Raw genomic sequence first — 22278 nt, forward strand, 5'->3', positions numbered from 1 at the left:
TTAAACATCTAAACATCCGTTGGCAAAAAGCATTGCAAACAAAAAGATTGAAAAGCTGCAAGTCAAAACTCAAAAGTTCAACAACACCTATCAGTGTAGGACACATACTACATATCCGTCAAAATTAAAAGAAACTCGTGAACTAAAAGGCAACTTCTGTTTGACCAAGTAAACATAAAACAAAAATTCCAGTACACAGAATTCTCTAGCACATGCAAACCTTCAATGTAACATTGGCAAGCAAACAATAGGCAAATTGGAAACTTGTAAACTATACTGATTAATCAAGAACAACAATCATATCTCAGAAATTACTGCTAAACATGACGTAAATGGATGTCCACTTCATTAACCGAAATTACAATCTCACTGTACCCCCCAGATTATACAATTAAAACCCGTTTACTTCAAATTGAAGATATATATAAATTTTCATTGCTATGTATTTGTCTTTTGTAGTTGTAATCCAAAAACTATTCAAATGATATTCCATGAAAGAAGAACCCAGCTCAATTGAATTTTTAATTACTCAAAACCAACAAAAAAACCAAATTCAGGAACAGCAAGAAAAATAGCTACTGTTTTGCTTTGATGTAGAGTTGCCATTGTTAACAAGACTAACCCTGTTGACAGATAATTCAGCCTTGTAAGTGTCTGAGTTGAGGACCTTCCTGCTAACATTGTTGTATATCTCTCTAATAACCATCTCAAAAGCTGTCTTCACATTTGTAGAGTCCAAAGCAGAGGTTTCCATGAAAAATAAACCTTCTGATTCTGCAAGGCTTTTACCTTCATCAATGCTCACATCCCTTATATTATCCAAATCACACTTGTTTCCCACCAGCATCATTGCCACTGTAGTATCACAATGAGCTGCATCACAGTTATCAAACACACAAAAATGATACTTCAACCTTCTAGATACGCACAAACATTTAATTATACAATCAAACAGTTTAAAATTAAAGTCCGCAACCTCAATTAACCACAACAATTATAAAAGTACTTTTTCGAGGAAATTGCATTGACCTCCCTAAGGACTTTTTAAATGACATTCACATTCCCAATAGTTTTCAAAAAGCACCCACTTCCTCTATTTCCTTAAAAAACTGCATCAGATGTTTTTTTTTTCTCGCTGCACTTACTATTAGATATATGGCAGGTATCGTTAAGTTCCTGGCAGCACAACAGGAGTGTGTGCATTCTAGTGTCTTTTCGTGAAGGACGGATAGAGAAATAATGGGGGGAAAGTGTTAATACGAGTATGTAAGTGCATTGTGAAAATTAAAGGGGTGTCAGTGTCATTTAAAAGAGACCTTATGCGAAAACCAAAGGGGATGCGAGTGTCATTTAAAGAGACCTTGGGTGAGGTCAATGCAATTTCCCCCCTAGTTTTTGTAGGTCTTCACAACATCATGACAACAGCAATTACAACTGCATCCACCATATTTCCTCATATTTTGCGGTGAAATTTTTGCTGGGATCGCAATTTTGAACCATGTAATCAAAATACTATATATTAGGTAGGATAATTTTTCAATGATTCTTCTCATAGATATATAGTTTACTTTTTACTAAGGGGCCTCGGTAATGTAGAGTTTGGTCGCGAGGTAAGTAAAGTCTAGCAAACAATTGGTCCTATCAGAAATCTATCTATCTCTTTCATAGTGTGAGACTAATAAAATTTAGTTACTTCCTTTATAGTGCGAGAGTAATAAATGTTAGAATAGAAAATATTATAATATTATTTGTTGAGAAAATATCTCGATTTAGTTTGTTTATTCTTAGCCCTATAATAAAGGGATTTAGTTTAGATTTAAATTTATTCACTTGGTTATAAATACCAAGGTAGTATCATACTATTTGATTAATGTAAATAAGGTAAATATTGTAATTAGGGTTATTGACATCATTATCAATAATATTTTATTGTTCCTTATTATTTTCTCATATTCTTTCACCGAAATTACCTCAATTTCAACATGGTATCAGAGCCATGGTATCCACCTTGAAACATAATTCCGCTGCAATTTTCCCCGAGATTTAACTCTCGATTATTCTTCGTTTTACTTACCTTTTTGTTCATATATGCTTTACTTAACCTTTTTTTTCATATAAACCCTAGCCGTCATTGAAATTTCTTTTTATTTTGTTACCCGTTTGTGATTCTTTAATCCGCGGGTCCCCGTTACCTTTAATCCTGTTACCCGTTTGTGATTCTTTAATCCGCGGGTCCCCGTTACCTTTAATCCCGTTACCCGTTTGTGATTCTTTAATCCGCGGGTCTCGTTACCTTTAACCACAGTTACCCGTTTGTGATCCCTTAATTTGCGCGCATACCCCGTTTGTTATCCCTTAATCCGCGGGCATACCCCGTTTGTGATACCTTAATCCGCGGGCATACCCCGTTTGTTTTCCCTTAATCCGCGGGCATACCCCGTTTGTGATACGTTAATCCGCGGGCATACCCCGTTTGTGATACTTTAATCTGCGGACATTTTTACTTAATTTGATATGGATTCATCTCTTCGGTCGCTGCTTTACTACTTCTTTGATTGCTGCTCTTTATGGCTTGCTATCAATGGATTTAATTTATTTTCAGGGTTAATTTTGTAACAAGCTTAAAGCTTAGTAAGCTTTAGCTTGAGGGGGAGTGTTAGAATAGAAAATATTATAATATTATTTGTTGAGAAAATATCTCGATTTAGTTTGTTTATTCTTAGCCCTATAATAAAGGGATTTAGTTTAGATTTAAATTTATTCACTTGGTTATAAATACCAAGGTAGTATCATACTATTTGATTAATGTAAATAAGGTAAATATTGTAATTAGGGTTATTGACATCATTATCAATAATATTTTATTGTTCATTATTATTTTCTCATATTCTTTCACCGAAATTACCTCAATTTCAACAATAAATTTATGAACAGTTAGGATCATAAAATTAATACTGTGAATTTGACATGGCACAACAATGAAGATAACCTAACCTAACTAGTGAACATGATGATAATTAATGCAAGCTATAAAAAAGTCACCATAGTAACATACATGTACGATACTACTAATGGAAATGGAAGATCAAATTGCGCTCAATAAAATCAACTAAGAGACAAAGTAAGCAATAGAAAGAACAGAAACTATAGATAAAAGCATGCTGCATATTTATTTATCGATGAAATTAGATATTGAAAACATGGTAGAGTAAGAAATTAAAGCTCAAAACGTAGATCCAAAACCAATTAAAAGCATAAAATCCATTAAGTGAAATAAGTAAGATCAGATCTAGAAATAGAAGTAGAAGAAGAAGAAGAAGATACTGACTCTTGAGTTCATCGAGCCATCGACCGACGCTATCGAAAGTAGTTCTGCGGCTAATATCATAAACAATGAGAGCACCGACGGCGCCTCTATAATAAGCAGAAGTAACAGCACGGAAGCGTTCTTGACCGGCGGTATCCCAAATCTGAGCCTTAACTTCTTTAGAATCAATTTCTAAGCTTTGAGTTTGGAATTCAACTCCGATTGTGGCTTTGGAGTGAAGATTGAACTCGTTACGAGCGTATCTGGAGAGTAGGTTAGATTTACCGACGGCGGAATCTCCGATAATAACGACTTTGAAAAGATACTCTTCTCCTCCTTCGTCTTCTGAACTAGACATTGTGAGATGATGATTCTGGAAATTATGTAAAGAGAGTGAATGAATGAATGAATATAGGGAGTGCGTGTGTGTGTTTTGTTTGCTTCGCTGTGAGAGATAGCGAGTGAACAACCTGGACTGTGGACAAACTGCGTTTTTCTAGTGGTAAATGCTAGCTACTTTTTTGGGTGCAAATCTAGTGCTAACTACTTCATGCATTCAATTCAATACTCTCTCATATCTATCTTCCTTTTTTTTTTTTCTTCTTCATTTATTGTTTCATTTTTTTACAGCATATTTTATGAGATTAATGCAATTTTTTGTGCATTTTTTACGCATGTATCCACTTATAATGTCACTTTTATGGGTTAGTTTTTTAAAACACATCGATAAATATTGAGAAAATATGAGAAAAAAATATGCAACATCTTAAAATAATTTTACACTGTAAATCAATCACAAACATTTTTATTAGTTGAGTGTGTAAATTTTCTTTACTCTATCTACTTATATCAATTAAACTCAGAAAATATTTATATAGCTTGATTTGAATGAGGGTATCTATGCGTAAAAGTTTTACATTTTTGGTGCAACTTCATATTTAATAGGTTCAATGGTAAAATTTTGGTTTTAATTTGGTCATTTATGTTTAAAAAAATTTAAATTGATTTTTTTTTTGGTCAAATTTTTGTTTAAATTGTGTATCTTGCCGAGGGAGTAGTACTTAGAGCATTCACAATGGAGCACTTCATTTTTGAGTACTTAAATGGTCCCACATAGACACATCATCAATTTATTATTTTTTTAATAATAGTACCTAATAGGTACTCAACCCCTCCAATGGAGCATTTCTTAAAAAGTTCTAAAATGGGTCCCATCAATAACTCCACATCATTAAAATTTAAAATTTAATTTAAAATAATATTGCCAAATTAATTTTTTTGAATATATTAAATAAAGTGGGTCCCATAAAAAGAAGAGAGAGTTCTTATATTAGAAGTGGTACCTATTAGGTACTAAAATGTGTTGTGCTCCAATAGTAGTACCTAATAAGTACCATGAGTACCTAATAGGTACTATACCATTGGAGATGGTCTTAGATAAGAAACAAGCTTATATAAAGGTGAGTGCAAAGATCATAAGTGTCTTTATCTCTCTAATAGTAAACAATCATATTCACTTGTGCTTTAAAAAATAAATAAATCATATTCACTCGTCTTTGAACAAAATTTATTTTGAAAATTCGACTAAACTTGTCTATAAGATATGTATGACTGAAATTCCGAACCGTATCTTATCTAAGTTTGAAACATGGTTGGAACATTTCCAATGTTAATTAGCAGGTGACTTAAAAATAAAAGCTGGAGCTTATTGTGTTTTAATATTAATGTATGCTAATTATATGAAGTTTTGGGATTGCTTAAAATTAAATTCCATAACTTGTAGAAGAAATTCTCTCCAAAAACCTTATCATCAATAAATATATAATATTATTAAGATTCAATCTCACGTAAAACATAATATTTGTGGAGTCAAGAATGCTTTGCTTAGTTTGGTTGCTTAAGAATTTCATAAGTACTATGTGGCAAGCCACCAAAAATTAAGTTAAACCTCCATTGAAATTGAAGTTAGCTTGCATTGGAGATGCTATATAAAAGCCGTCCACCACAGTTTTGGTGCTGATTATATGCTGGCCTCATAAGAAAATGATGTAACACAACAACTTTCAAACAAAAAAACTAAATCAATCCAGCATGGTTTCGGCTGCTATCACGTGCTACCTGGTAAGTCTCTAGCGCATCATACAAAAGATGTGAAATCAAGAGGGAATATTTTTTTTTTGTTTTGTTCACTATTCTGGTTTGGAGTTTGGTTTTGACATCTAACCGAGATACGGAAGAATGAAGCTCCTAACTAGGTATTCTTAATTAACAAGTGGTTCCAACTCCTTCCGATCGCAGTCATGAGGTATCGAATTGTGATTCTTTCTACAAAGTCCAGTGTCAATTACTACCGGACAAACTAATAATCAATATGTGAGAATAATTTTGTGCACAATCACTAAACTGTCCTCCTTGCCAACATGTTTTTATCAAAAGAATATGCGAGAGACCGAATATATATTAAGATTTAAATATTTAAATAAAGATTAAAGTTAGAATGTTTGAATTTTGTAAATAAAATAAATGTATTTAATCCTAATATATACTCCCTAGGTCTCAAACTATAAGAGAAAAGAGATTGATATATTCACAAAGGTGTAAGTTGAACTCTTATCGTCAGTAGTAAAATATATCTATCATATATATTCTTTGAGTATTGAGGTTTGTTCTAACTCTTATGAACCTAATGGAAGAGAGAATGAAAATAATATATGTATTTTTGTTAAAATTACATTAATAATAAAATTTATTGAAACAAAGGATGAAAATAGCATATGTATTTTAGTTTTTATAAAGTATTTTTTTGATAAAGAAATAATATGCGTAGTTTGTTAATAGATTTGCATTTGGATAATACAGTAGTTACTAGTTACTACTAAGTAAAGAAGAAGGATTGCAATGCATTGCGGCAGTAACTATAGTGAAACTCAACTATAAAGACAAGTGAGTAAATAAAGTCTAATTACATTACAAGATCGTTTATCTACGCATTCCATTCTATTCCATCGTGTGTGTGAGTGTGAGAGAAGAATAGAAAGAAAGAAGAAACCGTAACATCAACTGCCAACAAATCAACCACCATGCCATCTCCTTCTCGCGGCCGCCGTTTCTTTCTGTCGGTGCTGTTGGTGCTACTCTTCTTTGTAACTGCATCCGCCTCTGACGATGTCAAACGCGATGATGACAGGGCACCCAAGTCCAAATCCTGCAATAACCCCTTCCAATTGGTAGGTTAGGTACCTTTAACACTAACTATCTCAATTTCATATTTCTACCTACCTAATTTCTGAGATCTTCATTTTATTCAATTTCAGGTTAAGGTCAAAAACTGGGTCGACGGTGACGAAGCTATTACTCATAGCGGCATGACCGCTAGATTCGGTTCTTCCTTGCCAGAAAAGGCAGACAATAGTGTCAGAACTCGTGTTCTTTTCTCTAATCCAACTGATTGTTGTTCTCCTTCAACTTCTCAGGTTCTTTATTCTGTTTTAATCATCATCATCAACTTGGCTGATTGATTAGGTAATCACTCTGCTGCTGACTGTGTGTGTTATGTTATGTATCTGTTCTTCTTTTTTGCAGTTATCTGACTCTGTTGCTTTATGTGTTCGTGGGGGTTGTGATTTCCAAATCAAAGCTACAATTGCGCAGTCTGGGGGCGCTACTGCTGTCTTGATCATAAATGACGAAGAGGGTTTGTTTATCTTTCCTTCCTTTTTTATTGTTTAATTTGTTGTACAATGTCCTTTCCTTAACATAACAAGATCGTTGTTTGGATAAAAAAAACTTATTATAAGCGCTTATTAATAAACTACTTCTAAAACACAAGATAAAATAAATTCAAACTGTTTTTGTATAATCTATAAGCTGTTTTCATAAGCTATCCTGGAGAGCATATGATAATAAGCTGCAAATAGCTTATCAACATGTCATAAGTTCTTTTTATCAACAATTGCTTATCTCAGAAGGTAAACTCGAATAAGCCCCAATCCAAATAGGCCCTAATAAGACTATATAGTTTCATGTGTTAGGCTTGTCACTTTCTCATCCATTTTTAGTTAGCTACTTCTCAAGCCTCAAGCATATTCGTGTATATTAAAACCTGAATACAATATTCAATATAAATGGAAAGATGAAATCTCAGTAGTATGGTAAGCATAGACATAGTGAAATCTCATCTTGCTTTTCCACTAACCATTAAGTATCTGCTAAATGTTTTAGCACCATTATGATTGACTAATTGAAATGTTGCTTTCAGTTGCAATTAATGACTTACCCACTTCTCTTTCATGTGCTACAGTCAATAAATTTTTAGGTGATAATATTCTATTTGATATCTAACTTTTTTTTAAAATTTTAATTTTAGATCTCGTTGAGATGGTTTGCTCAGATACCACCGAGGCAAATATTTCAATTCCAGTTGTGATGATAACAAAATCAGCAGGAGAAGCTCTTAACGCATCTTTAACAACTGGGAAGAGAGGTTAGGGCTTCAACTTTTAGAGTTTATATTTCTACTAATTACTATTATTGTCTTTGAGAAAAATATTTAGGCTTGTAAATCTTTTAAACATTGTCATATGCATATGAGATGCAAATCTTTTTTGTCTGTAGTAAACAAGTGTATGAGTTGGATGTTGACATTTAGACTATATAGTTGATCCTGCCCAATACAATAAGGCTTGATTGTTTGTTGTTGATAGTTACTTAGATGTGTGCGACAATAGTTTTTGCTCCTTGCTTGTGGTAGTTGTAGAAGAGTTTATTCCTCCACCCCTAGTTGGCTTAAGAGTTGATAAAGAAAAGATTAATAAATCTCTCTTCTCTTGAAGCAGTATCATCATGTGAGAATAAGGTCTTTTGAGCCTTCAATAAGAAAAATGAATCAAATAGGAGATAGTATAATTATACGGCAAAAGAGAATAGCAAAACCTACAAAAAAAAGTAGAAAAATCATTGAGAAAGACTTTACTCTAAATGGTTGTTTAACTGGTTTTATCGAAACATTAGGTTTTTGATTGAGCCCAACGGTGCATATTAATCCTTGCACCAAACCTACCAAGTCGGATAAGGCCTTGGTGCAGTATTGTTGTACAAAATGATGTGTAGCAGGGAGCTTATAATTATTTTTTGACAGCAGGAACTTGTATTACTATGTAGCAATTGTGTAGAATTGTCTCGTCGTCTTAAATTCACTTGTGATTTGAGTTTATAAAAAATTACATAAATAAAGCATCATGGTATCATGAATTGAATTTTCAGACTGATCTAATGGATGCAACACTAGTACAAGAAAAAATTAGGTAATTTACATTACCATGTGGTTTTAAAGCATAGACCGGAAATTCCACCATACTTCTCTCACACAAACACATAAATGGACCTTTGCATTTTCATGCTCTTTTGAACAAACAAGATAGGAAAAATATGACTATTTTTATCAATAAAATGCATATTTATCCTAGATGTCGGATTTATTTTCTACATGGTCAACATATGGTTAATTTTGAATTGTATATTGCAGTGGAAGTTTTGTTGTATGCACCGCCTCGACCACTTGTAGACTTCTCAGTTGCATTTTTGTGGTTGGTGTCTGTTGGAACAATTGTATGTGCTTCACTATGGTCAGACATAACTACTCCAGAGAAGTCTGGTGAACGCTATAATGAATTGTATCCCAAGGTTTTTCCTTGCAACCCTTTGTCAGCCTTAAATTTCATGATATATACGTCTTAAATGTCTGTTTATGATGCCTTGAGTAAACACTTTTTGGATGCGGGTGTAAGTGACCATAACGTCTAACAGCGGGGACATGCTTTTGTCAATGCTAAGATGGGAAATGTATTAGACACACTGACATTGACATGTATACTAACCGGCATTGCTTTTTATCTTTGATTTTCTTTCTTACAGCCACTTTTAATTTCATAAACTATTACAAATTGTACACTATAGTAAACGGACATGTATTCTTCCTACAATTTTGTTAACTAATACAAATTCATTCAAGTTTATTTTTAACATATCTTTAAATGCACAACATTTTACATATACGTTTTTTTTAATCTTTTGCTAGGAATCTCAAAATGCTGCAGCAGCAAGAGGTGGTTCTGATAAGCAAGTTGTTAACATTAATTCAAAGGCTGCTGTCATATTTATCATATCAGCATCTACCTTTCTTGTTCTCCTGTTCTTCTTCATGTCATCTTGGTTTTTGTGGTTGCTCATTGTACTTTTCTGCATTGCTGGTATTGAGGTAATGTAATCCATTCCTTTCCATGGCTTGTACTCCCACTCTTGCAAATTGGCAAAATATCATATTTCATAGTATGCACGAAGAGGGTAGTAGTTGCCTAGCGTACATGATTGGAATATCTGTCTATATAAACTGAGTTATTATTAGGCTATTAGCAGTTCAAGTATTTGGCATATACTAATCATATTATACTAAATTAACTTTGACAATTTCATACTTAAAAGTTGCATGAAGGAAATAATAGGAGATGAAGAGAGTGGCAGTGTCTGTGTGAAAGACTGACTAAGAATCACTCATCAAAAGCTTTTATTTCCTCTGTCCATTAATTTAAGTTTGTATTTCTTTTCAGGGGATGCACAATTGTATTACAACCCTCACTTTAAGGTACAAGAATCTCTCTCTCTGGACAGAAAAGCAAATCGGTGTTCTTTCTGCATGCCACACGTTCTGTTAATTTTTCTCAATCATTTATTTTTTCTTAAAAATTTATGTGAACAGGAAATGGGAAAATTGTGGTGAGAAGACTGTGAATGTACCTCTATTCGGAGAGACTTCTATTTTCTCGCTGGTAGTGTGTTTATTCTGTTTTGCATTTGCGGTTTTCTGGGCTTCTACTCGACATGCATCTTATTCGTGGATTTTCCAAGACACTCTTGTAAGTTTAATATTATAGTACCTTCATGACGGGTCTTTCTATTATCACCACAATGTCTAAATTCAAACTTACTTTGTTCACATGCTTAGCAGATGAAAGTTACTTCCCTTTCTTAAAAGTTGTTCGTGAATACTGTCTGTTAGTTTAAGTTGAGAGGAAACTAAAAACTTTGTATAATAAATTACAGCGGAAATTTTCTGTTTGCAGTGGTTCTACTGTAGTTCTGCCTAGTATTTATATGTGAATGTTTTCTATTACACTTCCACACACAGTAAGCTGAAATTACATAAAGTGTATAGACGCTAGCACATACTGGTATGCATATGTCAAAAAACTTCAAGACAGGAATTCATGGTTAGGAGACTTTCTCCTCACAAGAATACATGGAATAGAGAGATGCTAAATGATTCCTATCTTAGGGATCAGTTGTGAAGTGTTTACTTGATCTTTGAATGGTTTCATGTTTTAACATTGCTAACCGCCTGATTTCTTTAGTGGTTCATTAGTTTATAATAAACTGGAAATCTTTTGACCATTATTTCCTTTTCCCTACACCTATTCTTCAAGTTTTTTATTGTCAAATCATTAAATAATATCTGTGTGAGATAGTGAGCTTCCTAGTGAGCTTCCTGAAGCATTGCATTGGAAGTTGATTTTCTATCTTGTATGTTTGAGACTGTTAACCAATGATTAACTGTGTGATTGATCTTTGACTGTGTGCTGTTCACTTAATGTATTTCTTGTTCTTTACAGGGAATCTGTTTGATAATAACAGTCTTGCAGGTGGCTCAATTACCCAATATTAAGGTACCTAAATGGATTCCTCATATCTACAATAATAAATCAATCACTCTTCCCTTGCTAATTTTGTTCTGAATCTGCTACAAACAACCCTAGTTGTAATTTTCTTATGTATCTAATATAATAGGTTGCGACTGTACTCCTTTCTTGTGCTTTTGCCTACGACATCTTTTGGGTGTTTATATCTCCGTTGATATTCCATGAAAGCGTCATGATTGCAGTAAGTATTCACTGTACAACTAATACTTTAGTTCTTTACTTGGATTATCTCAGTTCAGTTTTCATCTTCAAAGGTAGAGCAGTATATGTATTAACTTTTATTTACTTGATAAAAAAGAAATTTTGATAGAAAGTGAGAAGAAAATAGAAAATGAAGTCAGAGGAGAAAGTATCCTTTCGGTATGGTGTTAGAATATAAGACAGCATATCTTGATATTATTATTATGTTAGAATATTGTAGTTTTTTGTGCAAGACTAGTTTCTAATTTTAGAGTATCTTAGATTTTCTCCTAAGATTAATATCCATATTACTTAATTATTATCATGGATTGTTTCCTGATTTCCCTACTTAATTAAGAGTCTTGTATCCCTATAATAGGAATTAGTGTTTAGTCTTTTGTATCAGGTCTTTATCAATCATGTTTCACTATAATTATATTCTTATTATTCTCCTTTTATATAAAACCTATAACTTCAATACATAGCAAGAAAGGAAGTCCATATACAATGTTTACCTGATTAATATATACGTTGACATGACTGACAACTTGGAACAAATGAGTTTTGGGGTGGAACTTAAATTCTGGAGCATGGCGCTTCAGTCTTCAGCTTCTGCAGCCATAATAAATAGAACATGCTTTTTGGGAAAGTGGTTTCTTGACATTCTTTGAAATGAGATTTTCCATGTTCTACTTCTTACTGCATATGGCCAGTGATATGCTACAGTGGCTCTGTGTTACAGTGAAGAAAGGGAGGATCTAGTGATAACCTTTGTTCTGTGTGAATGCTCAAGTGTCTAGCATCTTATGCTGTAGATTATTTATATATCATTAGTGTTTAGCAAGAACATTTGTTCTGTGTGAATGCACAAGTTTACAGTTAAAGAGTTGACTAATGGAGATGTGTGTTAAATAATGAAAAGACAACTGCTCTTTATTCTTATCAAATGTACCTTGTGTTTTCTTTCTCAAATGTGATTATGTTTAATTGAAAAGGAAGAGAAAGTTGTGCTGTCTTATATATTTGTCTCAATCGTATATGATACTAGTCTTCTTTTACAGGTTGCTAGAGGTGACAAGGCTGGTGGTGAAGCACTTCCTATGCTTTTGAGATTTCCTCGTTTTTTTGATACATGGGGTGGTTACGAGATGATTGGGTTTGGAGATATTATCTTTCCTGGTTTGCTTGTTTCCTTTGCTCATAGGTACCGAATTCCTTATCTCAATGTCAAATGTAAATGCAACTTATGCAAGATTTTCAAAGTTTAAGATGTTCACAAAGATCAGTAAAAAATTTGCTCTCGGAAGCTTTTATCTATGTACTTTTGACACGGTGCTTCATTTTAACACTTATTCTCTCTTTTGGTTGTCTAGACTTGACAAAGATAATAAGAAGGGGGCATTAAATGGATATTTTCTTTGGTTGGTAATTGGCTATGGCGTCGGTAAGTTCTTTTGTTCCGTTTTAGTATTAATTTATAATTTTCTGTCTTCAGAATTGTTGCTTATTTTTTTTCCTCGTGTACATTTAAGGCCAAGTATTTCATGGCTTCATTCACTCATTGGCTGGTTAGAGTTGGTAATCGTAAACATATTCTTACTATAATGACTAAATATGCAATAACCCACTTCTGAAGAAGTGAAATAACTCTGTATATGCTTTCTTAATCATAAGGGGCCTAAAATAAGTCTTAGAATTTGGATTGGGCCTAACTCACTAATGCAAACTTGGCTTGTAAGGTAAAGGATTCCTCCCATTTTAGTTATAAGCACTACATCTGTCCATAGCCCTCCAATATCAATAGCACACCACCTCATCCCCAACATTAGAAATCGAGCGTGACCTGAATGGTTCAATATTAGGTGATCCAACAGATATTAGACAAACTCTGATACCCTCTTAGAATTTGGATTGGGCCTAACTCAACTCTACAAAATCGTTTTGTAAGGTGAATAGTGCCTCACTCAACTCTAAGATATTTCAGGTCATATGTCTTCAAATGCGAGACTCTCAACAATAAGTTAAGAATGTGATTATGATAAAAAGGATCCAGCTTTTTTTAAGAACTAATCACACCATATCCTCATTTGACACTTCTGTTTGATTCATTGGCTTTTACATTTTCTGCCAAATCCCTTTATAAGCCACCAAAAAGAATTTTCATCAAACAATACTTGATTTATTTTTTCTAAAGTGTTTTACAGCTTTTGAATTATTTCTACACAAAGGGTAACCCTGATAGACCTCTAACGAAGAAGGTTATATATAAAATTCAAGCAACTGATGATTATCTGTTTCTATCTGTTTGTTTGATAAAGCACAAGTAGCTCAATTATCTCAAGCACGGTTATTGGTTGTTTTATAAATATTAAATAGTATTTCAATAAAATCCAATTAGTTACTTGCATGCTACTAGTTTATGGGAATTAGGATCCTCTCCATTTCTCAAAAGAAATGGAGGACTCCATTTGGAGATAGAGCCACACAAACTTGTCAGTAATGTAAACTTGTAATATAGGTTAGTGTTATTAATTTCTTATATCATGACGGAGTGTCTTTTTACATTTTAGGCCTCATTTTCACATATTTGGGGCTATATCTGATGGACGGAAATGGACAACCTGCACTCCTCTACCTTGTTCCATGCACACTAGGTAATTAGTTTTGGCTGAAATTATGTGGAGCTGTTCACGTTATCATCGTTTTAGATCTCTCATGCTGGGTCATTGTTTAATTTGATTAAATCAACAGGTGTCATTATCATACTGGGATTTGCAAGAGGTGAGCTGAAAAGCCTTTGGAATTATGGCACAGATTCGTCCTTGTCCACAGAGCCTGCAGATTCAGAAGTTTAAGTGATCACACTATAGTACATTCTTTGAAAATTGAAGAAATTGAAATGATCGCAGCTCAATGGTACGGAATAATTGCAGTGATTAGGACAAGCACCAGGTGTACAGGCTCCATAACTATCGTTGTGCTCCATCGTCGTAGTTCTCTTGTAAAAAGAAGGAAAAACAGAAGGAGAACCCAGGCAACTCATCGTTTTTCTTTTTTAGATTTCTGTCAATTGCTTGTGCAACTAAAATTTGATGATTATTGATGCATGCACCTTACAAGTATATAAGGATACAGTAAGAGTTTCGTTTTGTTAAGTTTTTACAATATTCTTGAACTTTCTAAACCAAATGCTTTTTGTTGAAAAAAGCTGTATGACTTTTTAAGTTGTTTTTACTAAATAGGTTGTTTGATTTCTGACATTATCAGCTTAGACGTACTACTTTCTAGTTCTAGAGATATCATTTTAGTTGTTACTTTTTAGAACCGATGTTTTAAAACTGAAAATCGACATTGAAACCTCTGACTTAGGGTTTAACGGCTTTAAACCACTCGAACCGAGATGAAATCATCATTGAATCGCTAAAATAACTTAAACAAATTATAGATAGTGTTGATTCCTGGTTCAATCAGTTGAACCATCTGGTTTGGTTCAACTTTGAAAACATGTGTTACAACTTATTATTGTGGCCATCCTGTCGTTTGGACGTAATTTTATGTTAATATTTTTTTAATATGTAAAAGTTGTTTTCCTTAATTTGAGATGTGTTATTATTTTATCATCTCAACTTTGCTTAGATATAGGCAATGATTAAGCAAATGAAGATAATAGGAAAAATATTTATTTTGAAGAATGTCTTTGACAATTTTCCATATCAGAAACAGACAGATTGGGCATAGCATAGGTGTATTCAGTTCAAGTTATTACATTGTATATAACATAGTCGATGAGATCTTGAGAGTCTTTAGGATCATCAATGATCCAACTTGTGTCCATATGTTGGGTGAAATTAACCAAGATTGTTGATGCTTTGACTAAAATTGGTGTTGATCTGTTAGTGAGTGTCTTCTAAGATCTTGATTTTGTCCCTGTGATTCATTCCTCTTATGGTGGATAATGCTTGTATTTTCCATCCATGTGGTTCTAGTTTGTTTGTGTGTTGGGACCTTGCCCCCTTTGGGCACAAAAAAAATGAAAATAATGACAAATTCACTGTGATAACAAGTATGCTTCAAACATGAAATGTACTTTATGCAGGCAGGAGTTAGAATTTTCCAATTACTAAATAGAATCTTCCTTCCTCCTCCTCCCCCATTACCTGGCCTGTCAAATGGCACACAACATGAAACTGAAATATGTGGCTGTAATGTAATGTAATGTATGACTTTGATCTGTCTATCTATCTATCTATCTATATATAATCACCTCTTTCCTTCTTTGCCAACGATGATGTTATGCCAAGCCAAAAACACTTTCTCTTCACATGTCTTTGTTTGTAGTGAATGAATATAGTATACTAACAATATGGGGGCACCTATTGTGGTAGGTCCTCTGCCGAATGTATGAATACTCACGGGTTCATTCATTCATCTATAAAATATTAACATTATTATTACTATTACTATTAATTAAGTGTTGCGCTTGGCATTGTCACATCTAACATAATCTAAATAAATAAAAATTGTAAATTGATCTTAAAAAATTGTACATATATCGGATGTCTTTACACACTCTTTGGTGAAAATCGACCAAACTGGGATTGAATTTTTATTATGTTTTTTGAAATAAAACAAAACTGTATATAAATTTTATTACATGTTTATTTTATTATTTGTATCAGGTCAAGTATTAATTTTTTATTTTTTAATAATAGTTATTAGTTTAATATATATGTCATGTATGTTGATGTTAATTAGTTTGTAATGTGTTATTTGACCGAATATAAATATCTAATTCGAATCATTTGGTTCAATTCCAATCGTATTATTGACAATGACACAATTTAAAACATCAACTATTTTAATCTTTAAACCGAATGACTTTTGTCTTAAAAAATCAATTTAAACTGAACCGCAAACACTCCTACCGTGGCACAACAATATATACATATTCCAACAACTAACTTTGTAGAAGTGTTTGATTCCAATATTCCACATGGATCCAATTGGTTTCTTCCTTCTTCTGACATCCCTGTTATTCAGTTACCCATTTGTTCTCATTGCTCAATCTCCCACAACCACAACAACTATCAGTGTTGTAGGATTTGTTTATTGTGATACCTGCTCAACTGGCACTTTCTCTAAACACAGTTACTTCTTACCAGGTATGTACTAATTAAGTACCACCTTATTCATTCTCATGCTACATATTATATACATGCACACATAAAGCTTTAAGCGTGTCTGATATCTGATACATGTCAGTGTTTGGTGTATGTATCTGTATTTCATTGATTATGAGCGATGAATGAATGAATGAATTGATATATGTATCAGGTGTTGAGGTTCATATAGATTGCAGATTTAGAGCAACCTCGCCAAAAACCAATGAGCAGATAAGTTTTTCAGTTAACAGAACAACAGACAGAGAGGGAGCATACAAGTTAGATGTAGCATCAGTGGATGGAATAAACTGTGAAAGTGGCGTGGAGGATGATAATTCACAGATTGTGTCTCTCTGTGAAGCAAGCTTGATAGGGACTTCATCATCTTCTTATTCTTGTAATGTTCCTTTCTTAAAGAGCACAAGAAGTAGCGAGGTATCAAAAGAGGAAAATAACCTATGTATATACAGCTTGGGAGCTCTCAGTTACAAGCCACCTGAAGATATGATCAATACTACCTTATGCTCAAATTAATTCATTTGTTCCGATCTCAAGTCCGCCACACTATATATATATATTGTCTTCTTTAGGTATTACGGGAACCTTTACAAGTGCGCCTTAGTTAAAAAGATGTTGTTGAAGAGAGTGTGTTTATAATCTCAATTTCTGAGTGATGTGATATTTTTTGGTGTACCAGAACAAAATTCATTCTAGCACATCCCTTTCTTTTTCTTTTCTTGGATTTGAGTTTGTTCTGATATCAAGTCTAGTCTACTAAACAGATATTCAAAAATATTATCGGTTTTAGATTTTATATAAACCTTCACAATTTGGTCTTGGATTTATAAATTACTCATAATCTCGATTTCTTTTGAGTAATTTATGTGGTCATAATTTTTGGTGTACCAGAGCAAAATTCATTCTAGCTAGCAGCTCTCTTTATCTTCCATTCCATTTAGGATTAGGTGACCCTTCTCTTCCTCTTACTCAATAAATATATCCTTATCCTACTACACTACACTACACTACCCTCACTAATTAAGTCCCTTTTATTTTAGTGGATCCCACTACTTGGATACCTTGTGTGTGTGTGTGTAATGTAATGTATTTCTATCTCGGCCATCATCTATACAATACTAAACCAAATCCACACACTCTCATGTCTCATCTCTTCCTTTTTCATTTTCTTTTTATTCTTGTCATCATAATTATTTAATATTTATATATTGAAACACCTAGCTAGCTAGCAGTTCCGTTTTATCAATTACATACATTTCATTTTTATTATGAAAAGTAATAGTGCAGTTCATTTTTATTATGAAAATATTATTTATACCAATTTTTAATGTAAAATAATATGTTAAGATTCAAAAATCGCAAACGAAACACATATATAATATGAAACAGTGAGAGTAGTATAGTATAGTATAGTATAGTATAAGTATTATATAGAGTATTCAAACTTTAATAAAATCCGGTAAATTTAACCGTACTAGAGTTATCAAAATGAGTTAAATTTTTAGTAAAAAAATAATGTGTTTGGTCCACATTTTAGTATGTGATTTCATCTCAAATTTTGACTTACATTCAAATCAATAAATATATCAATTGATTGAGGTTACTAGATTGATTTGTATGTCTCTAAAAAGGTTGTGATTTAAATTCAAATCCTCGTCACATAAATAGTGGAACTATTTTATCTTTTTGAATAGAGTGTGCAAAACTTCTTAATAATAATAATAATAATAATAATAATAATAATAATAATAATAATATAGTACGGTTAAATCTGGTGTCTCCAATGAATTTTTAATCTTAAAGACACTAGATTCATTTAATATAGTTAGGGTTAAATCTATAGGGAATGAATGTGTATTTATAATCTTAAATTCATCAATCAGGAAGAAATAAGAGCATCTCCAATGAATTTTTTAACAGAATTTCATAGAATGATGATTCTTTTTTTTTTTTTTTCCCTTCTCATTGGAGGAGCTATGATGTAGCAGGATGAGTAGCAAAGAAATTGTCCAAGTATCTTATTTAAACTATTGTATCATAATTTTTTTTATTGATTTTGACAAAGCCAATGAAAACTCATACATAAAGTGGAGTGATCGGGGTTTCAACCCCAGTCCTAATATCCGACACTAGTAATTTCGACATTCCAGCCAGTTGAGCTTGGATTTGTGGACACCATTGTATGATAATCATAATTTAATGTTGGGTTATTTAAGTGGACCTATTTAATTTAAATAATTTTGTATAAAAATATGAGTTGCTTTAAGAGTTAGTATAATTTTTTATCATTAAAGTAAAATGTGTATGAGTTGCATGAATATGACATGGTATTGACACTAATTTTATGTTTTGAAACCATTTTGATTTTTGACTAATGAAAATTCAAATAAAAATGTTAGAATTTAAAATGTTTTTGCTGATTGATTCAGTGACTATTAATGACATCGAACGAACGACACTAAAAGTAAAACCAAAGTGAGTGTTTTCAATGCGCCACCAATCTGCAGTATACTATACATGATGCTACGCCAAACAAAACTAAGAGTTTGAGTGTGACCAACATTAGCTAGCTAGCTAGCTAGCTAGCATGCATGCATGAGGAAAATATCTTTGAACTTTGTGGGTTAGTCAAAATTCGTCAACTTTGTTTCTCATTGCTAAATTGCAAAATTCGCCAACTTTGTTTTCAAATACTTTTTGGGGTTTACGTGGGTGGGTTTTACGATAATGGCACAGAGAAATCTTGTTCTTGGTCTTCATGCTTTTCATAGCTTGCCTTCCAGGGTTTCTTTCACATCAAAATTCAATTTTTCAGCCTAGTTCCAGAGTTTTCCAATCTGGGTGGGTATTTCAATTGGGGTTCCAAAGGAGCTACCTTTAATGGGTGGGTTTTCTTCTTCAATTTCTAAGAGAATAGATACAAGGGATTTTACTACATTTTGCTATGTTGATCCTAACAATGTGCAGCAGGATTTTAAGCCAAGAGGGCTAAAACATTGGTTTCAAGATGTCTTTTATCACTGTGTTTTGCAAAGATGGAAACTGTTCCTTACACTAAGCGACCCCATTTGATTCTAATATCGAAAGAAAGCCGTGGATAAGTGGTTTTGGGAGATTATGTTTGAAGTGGTGAGATTCTGTTATAAGGGGGAGTTATTGCCTTCAACAGACCCTGAAAGTATGAGAGTTAAGATCATAGCTAACAATATCATTGATGCATTGAAGAGAGGGTTGAATAAGGAGAATGTGCGGAGTGAAGCACTTCTTAGGGCATTGACTAAAAAGAAAGGGAATTGCCACCTAAAGTCGCAACCTTATATGTCGCATGTAGATGGATTGAATTGGGAGATTTTGGTGGCGAAGGGGCCTGTTAAAGCATTTTGCTTACCTGGCAAGATAGTTGTTTTCACTGGTATGTATGCTTCAACTTTGTCATACTGATGCCCAGATAGCAACTATTATCGGACATGAGGTATTCCTTTCATTCGTTTTACTCATTAGCTAGGCTTGTTAAGCAGTTTCAGTTTATGATACATGCTTATTTATAGCTTACTATATTGAAAACAATTTGACTTTACTTTATCTTTTGTTATGGAAATAGCTTATACATAAACACATATAGGATAAAAACTTTTACTAGAAGTGCTTATTTAAGCTATTTATCCAATAAGGGCCATTGTTTTTGCTGTTTAGGAGACCTAAAATCTAACACTTTCGAGTTTGATAATTAGGTTGGACATGTTGTGGCCAGACACACTGTTGAAAGGATTACAAATCAACTTTGGATTTTTATTCTACAGTTGATACTTTATTCATTCTTCATGCCTAAGATTTTCAACAAAATGTGGTCCCTTTTATTAAGGCGATTTTTATCCAGACGGTAATGATTCCTTCGCTATCTCTCTTTATAACCAATTGAATTTTGTGTTGTTCTTTAATTATAGTAGACTAGATTCATTCCATTGATTGTTGCATAGGTAATGTTGTTAGACAAGTTAGAACAGGAATGAACATTAACTATTAGTAAGAGAAGTAAAAAGCATGTAATAATAAGGTAAAAGATGAATAACTTTTGGTTCAACTAAAATGGGTGGAACCGAAGAGAATAGAATAATCTGTGAAGTGTTTTCAGTAAAGGGAAACTCTCTACTGTGATATTGTTTCTTGATAAATCCCTCTTTTGATTTCTTAAATATTTGTGAAGGTGAAGAGTTTGTGCAGCTGTTTTTAATTAAATTCCACATGATTCAAATAGTTTCAAATGATCCGAACTTTGAAGATTGATTGATAAAACACTGAATTCATTAGGCTACCTTTCATCAGGCAATATGATCATATACCAAATTAATATCCAATCCATGACAGTTAACATCTTTGCTTATAAAAAATACAAATAACATCTTAAAGAGTTAATGCATAAATAGAATGGAATGCTATGCACAAGCCCAAATTTAATGGCTTTAGGATGGTTGTCAAGATCAACATATGAAATTTTGACAGAGTACTGATAACAGAAACACAGTGAATGTATTGTTGAGAGCCTAAGCTCCTCAGAGGAGAAGTAATGTTCTGTGAGAAACTGATCCACCTCACTGACTACATACGATTTCCATTTCCCGGTACTATATCACCACTTCCAGCTCCTGGAAGAATACCCCTTTCTTCAAGAGTGAGATGAGGAAATTAACTGCACAGATGCAGTCCATCCTATTCCTCTGAAGTAGCCTCGTTAACAACCAAGTATTGCCGTTCTTTGCCACCAACCATTATGATCTCCCTACTAGCCGAAGTTGTTTCTGGTTCAGCAATCTCATCAGTTTTGATCCCAATTCTTTTGGTAATTCAGTATCGGCAATATAATTCCAAGAGGCCTTTTTTTAGCTGGGACACATGAACCTAAAGTAGGAAGTAACTTCAATATAATTCAAAATCTCTTTTGACTATCTAACCAACCATGTTCTGACATGGCTTCTTTGCAGTGAAAAATTGTGTAATTTTAAGTCTTTTGTGATGCAATGTTGATTATGGAGAGGTGAATGATGGTAATACCAGTATGTGGATATGTGACATTACCCAATTTATTCACAAATTTTCAGGATGGAAATAGAAGCTGATTACATTGGACTTATATTACTTGCGTCAGCTGGCTATGATCCTCGGGCTGCACCTAAACTCTATAAGAAGTTCCAAAGAATCACCGGTGATTCTACGATCTTCTCTACTCATCCATCTGGAAATAAGAGAACCGAATTTCTTGCTCAAACTCAGGTAATGGAAGAAGCTCTTACTATATATAAGAATGCAAGAGCTGGACGTGGATTTAATGCACAAATTCCACTATAGTACTTGTTGGTGTCATCATTTTCACCCCAACTGTGTATTTTCCATATCACAGAAGTTCTTACCAATTGGCCCATTGATGTCAAATGACAACAACAATGGCAAGAAGACACAACTTGCTTAGATTGGTTAGATAAACATGTATGTTTCTTTTGGTAGTTTGGTTGCAATGAACCAAAACCAATTTAATGAACTAGCTCTAGGACTTGATCTCCAAGAAGACTTTTCTTTGGGTTGTTCGTCCTAGTAATGACAACAAAGTAAACTATGCATACCCTAATGAAAGAAAAATATTGAATTATCCATCTATTGCTTGCTTTTTAAGTCATTGTGGTCGGAACTCTACAATAGAAGGTGTACATAACATGCTGAATATACCATGAATTCTTCGCTTCTTCAATGACTTTGAGAATTGACTAATAGACTTCTTGCAGAAGGCCTAAATTCTCTGGTTTCCTGAACCTGATACATATTAATTGGATTATTATCATCTTTGAAAAATTCTAAATCAATATCTCTT

At 33.2% G+C, this 22278-nt stretch overlaps 3 protein-coding genes and 1 pseudogene across 4 annotated transcripts; 3 read left to right on the forward strand and 1 right to left on the reverse strand.

Moving 5' to 3' along the window:
• Positions 1–256: 256 nt before the first annotated feature.
• Positions 257–3919, reverse strand: LOC123890790 (ras-related protein RABA5e-like). Its single transcript, XM_045940486.1, has 2 exons — positions 3329–3919; positions 257–873 (listed from the first exon to the last, which is right to left on the reverse strand). Exons 1-2 carry the CDS (start codon positions 3663–3665, stop codon positions 554–556), a joined length of 657 nt encoding a protein of 218 aa, XP_045796442.1. The 5' UTR covers positions 3666–3919; the 3' UTR covers positions 257–553.
• A 1411-nt stretch (positions 3920–5330) lies between these two features.
• LOC123890789 (signal peptide peptidase-like 2) lies at positions 5331–14498 on the forward strand. The gene is made up of 15 exons (XM_045940485.1): positions 5331–5612; positions 6167–6534; positions 6622–6780; positions 6890–7001; positions 7674–7790; positions 8832–8989; positions 9384–9563; positions 9913–9947; positions 10062–10218; positions 10972–11025; positions 11147–11239; positions 12300–12442; positions 12612–12682; positions 13809–13892; positions 13990–14498. The coding sequence occupies exons 2-15, from the start codon at positions 6388–6390 to the stop codon at positions 14091–14093; spliced, it is 1614 nt and encodes a 537-aa protein (XP_045796441.1). The 5' UTR covers positions 5331–5612; positions 6167–6387; the 3' UTR covers positions 14094–14498.
• Positions 14499–16071: 1573 nt separating this feature from the next.
• LOC123890791 lies at positions 16072–17664 on the forward strand. Of its 2 annotated transcripts, none has more exons than XM_045940489.1 (2): positions 16072–16400; positions 16591–17664. In XM_045940489.1, exons 1-2 carry the CDS (start codon positions 16232–16234, stop codon positions 16932–16934), a joined length of 513 nt encoding a protein of 170 aa, XP_045796445.1. In that variant the 5' UTR covers positions 16072–16231; the 3' UTR covers positions 16935–17664. The 2 variants fall into 2 exon arrangements, with proteins under 2 accessions (XP_045796445.1, XP_045796443.1); XM_045940487.1 differs by having other exon boundaries at positions 16098–16400; positions 16573–17664.
• A 1221-nt stretch (positions 17665–18885) lies between these two features.
• Positions 18886–22055, forward strand: LOC123890792 (annotated as a pseudogene).
• The last annotated feature ends 223 nt before the right edge of the window (positions 22056–22278 follow it).

This window comes from Trifolium pratense, linkage group LG6 (genome assembly GCF_020283565.1).
Source record: "Trifolium pratense cultivar HEN17-A07 linkage group LG6, ARS_RC_1.1, whole genome shotgun sequence".
Lineage (NCBI taxonomy): Eukaryota > Viridiplantae > Streptophyta > Magnoliopsida > Fabales > Fabaceae > Trifolium > Trifolium pratense.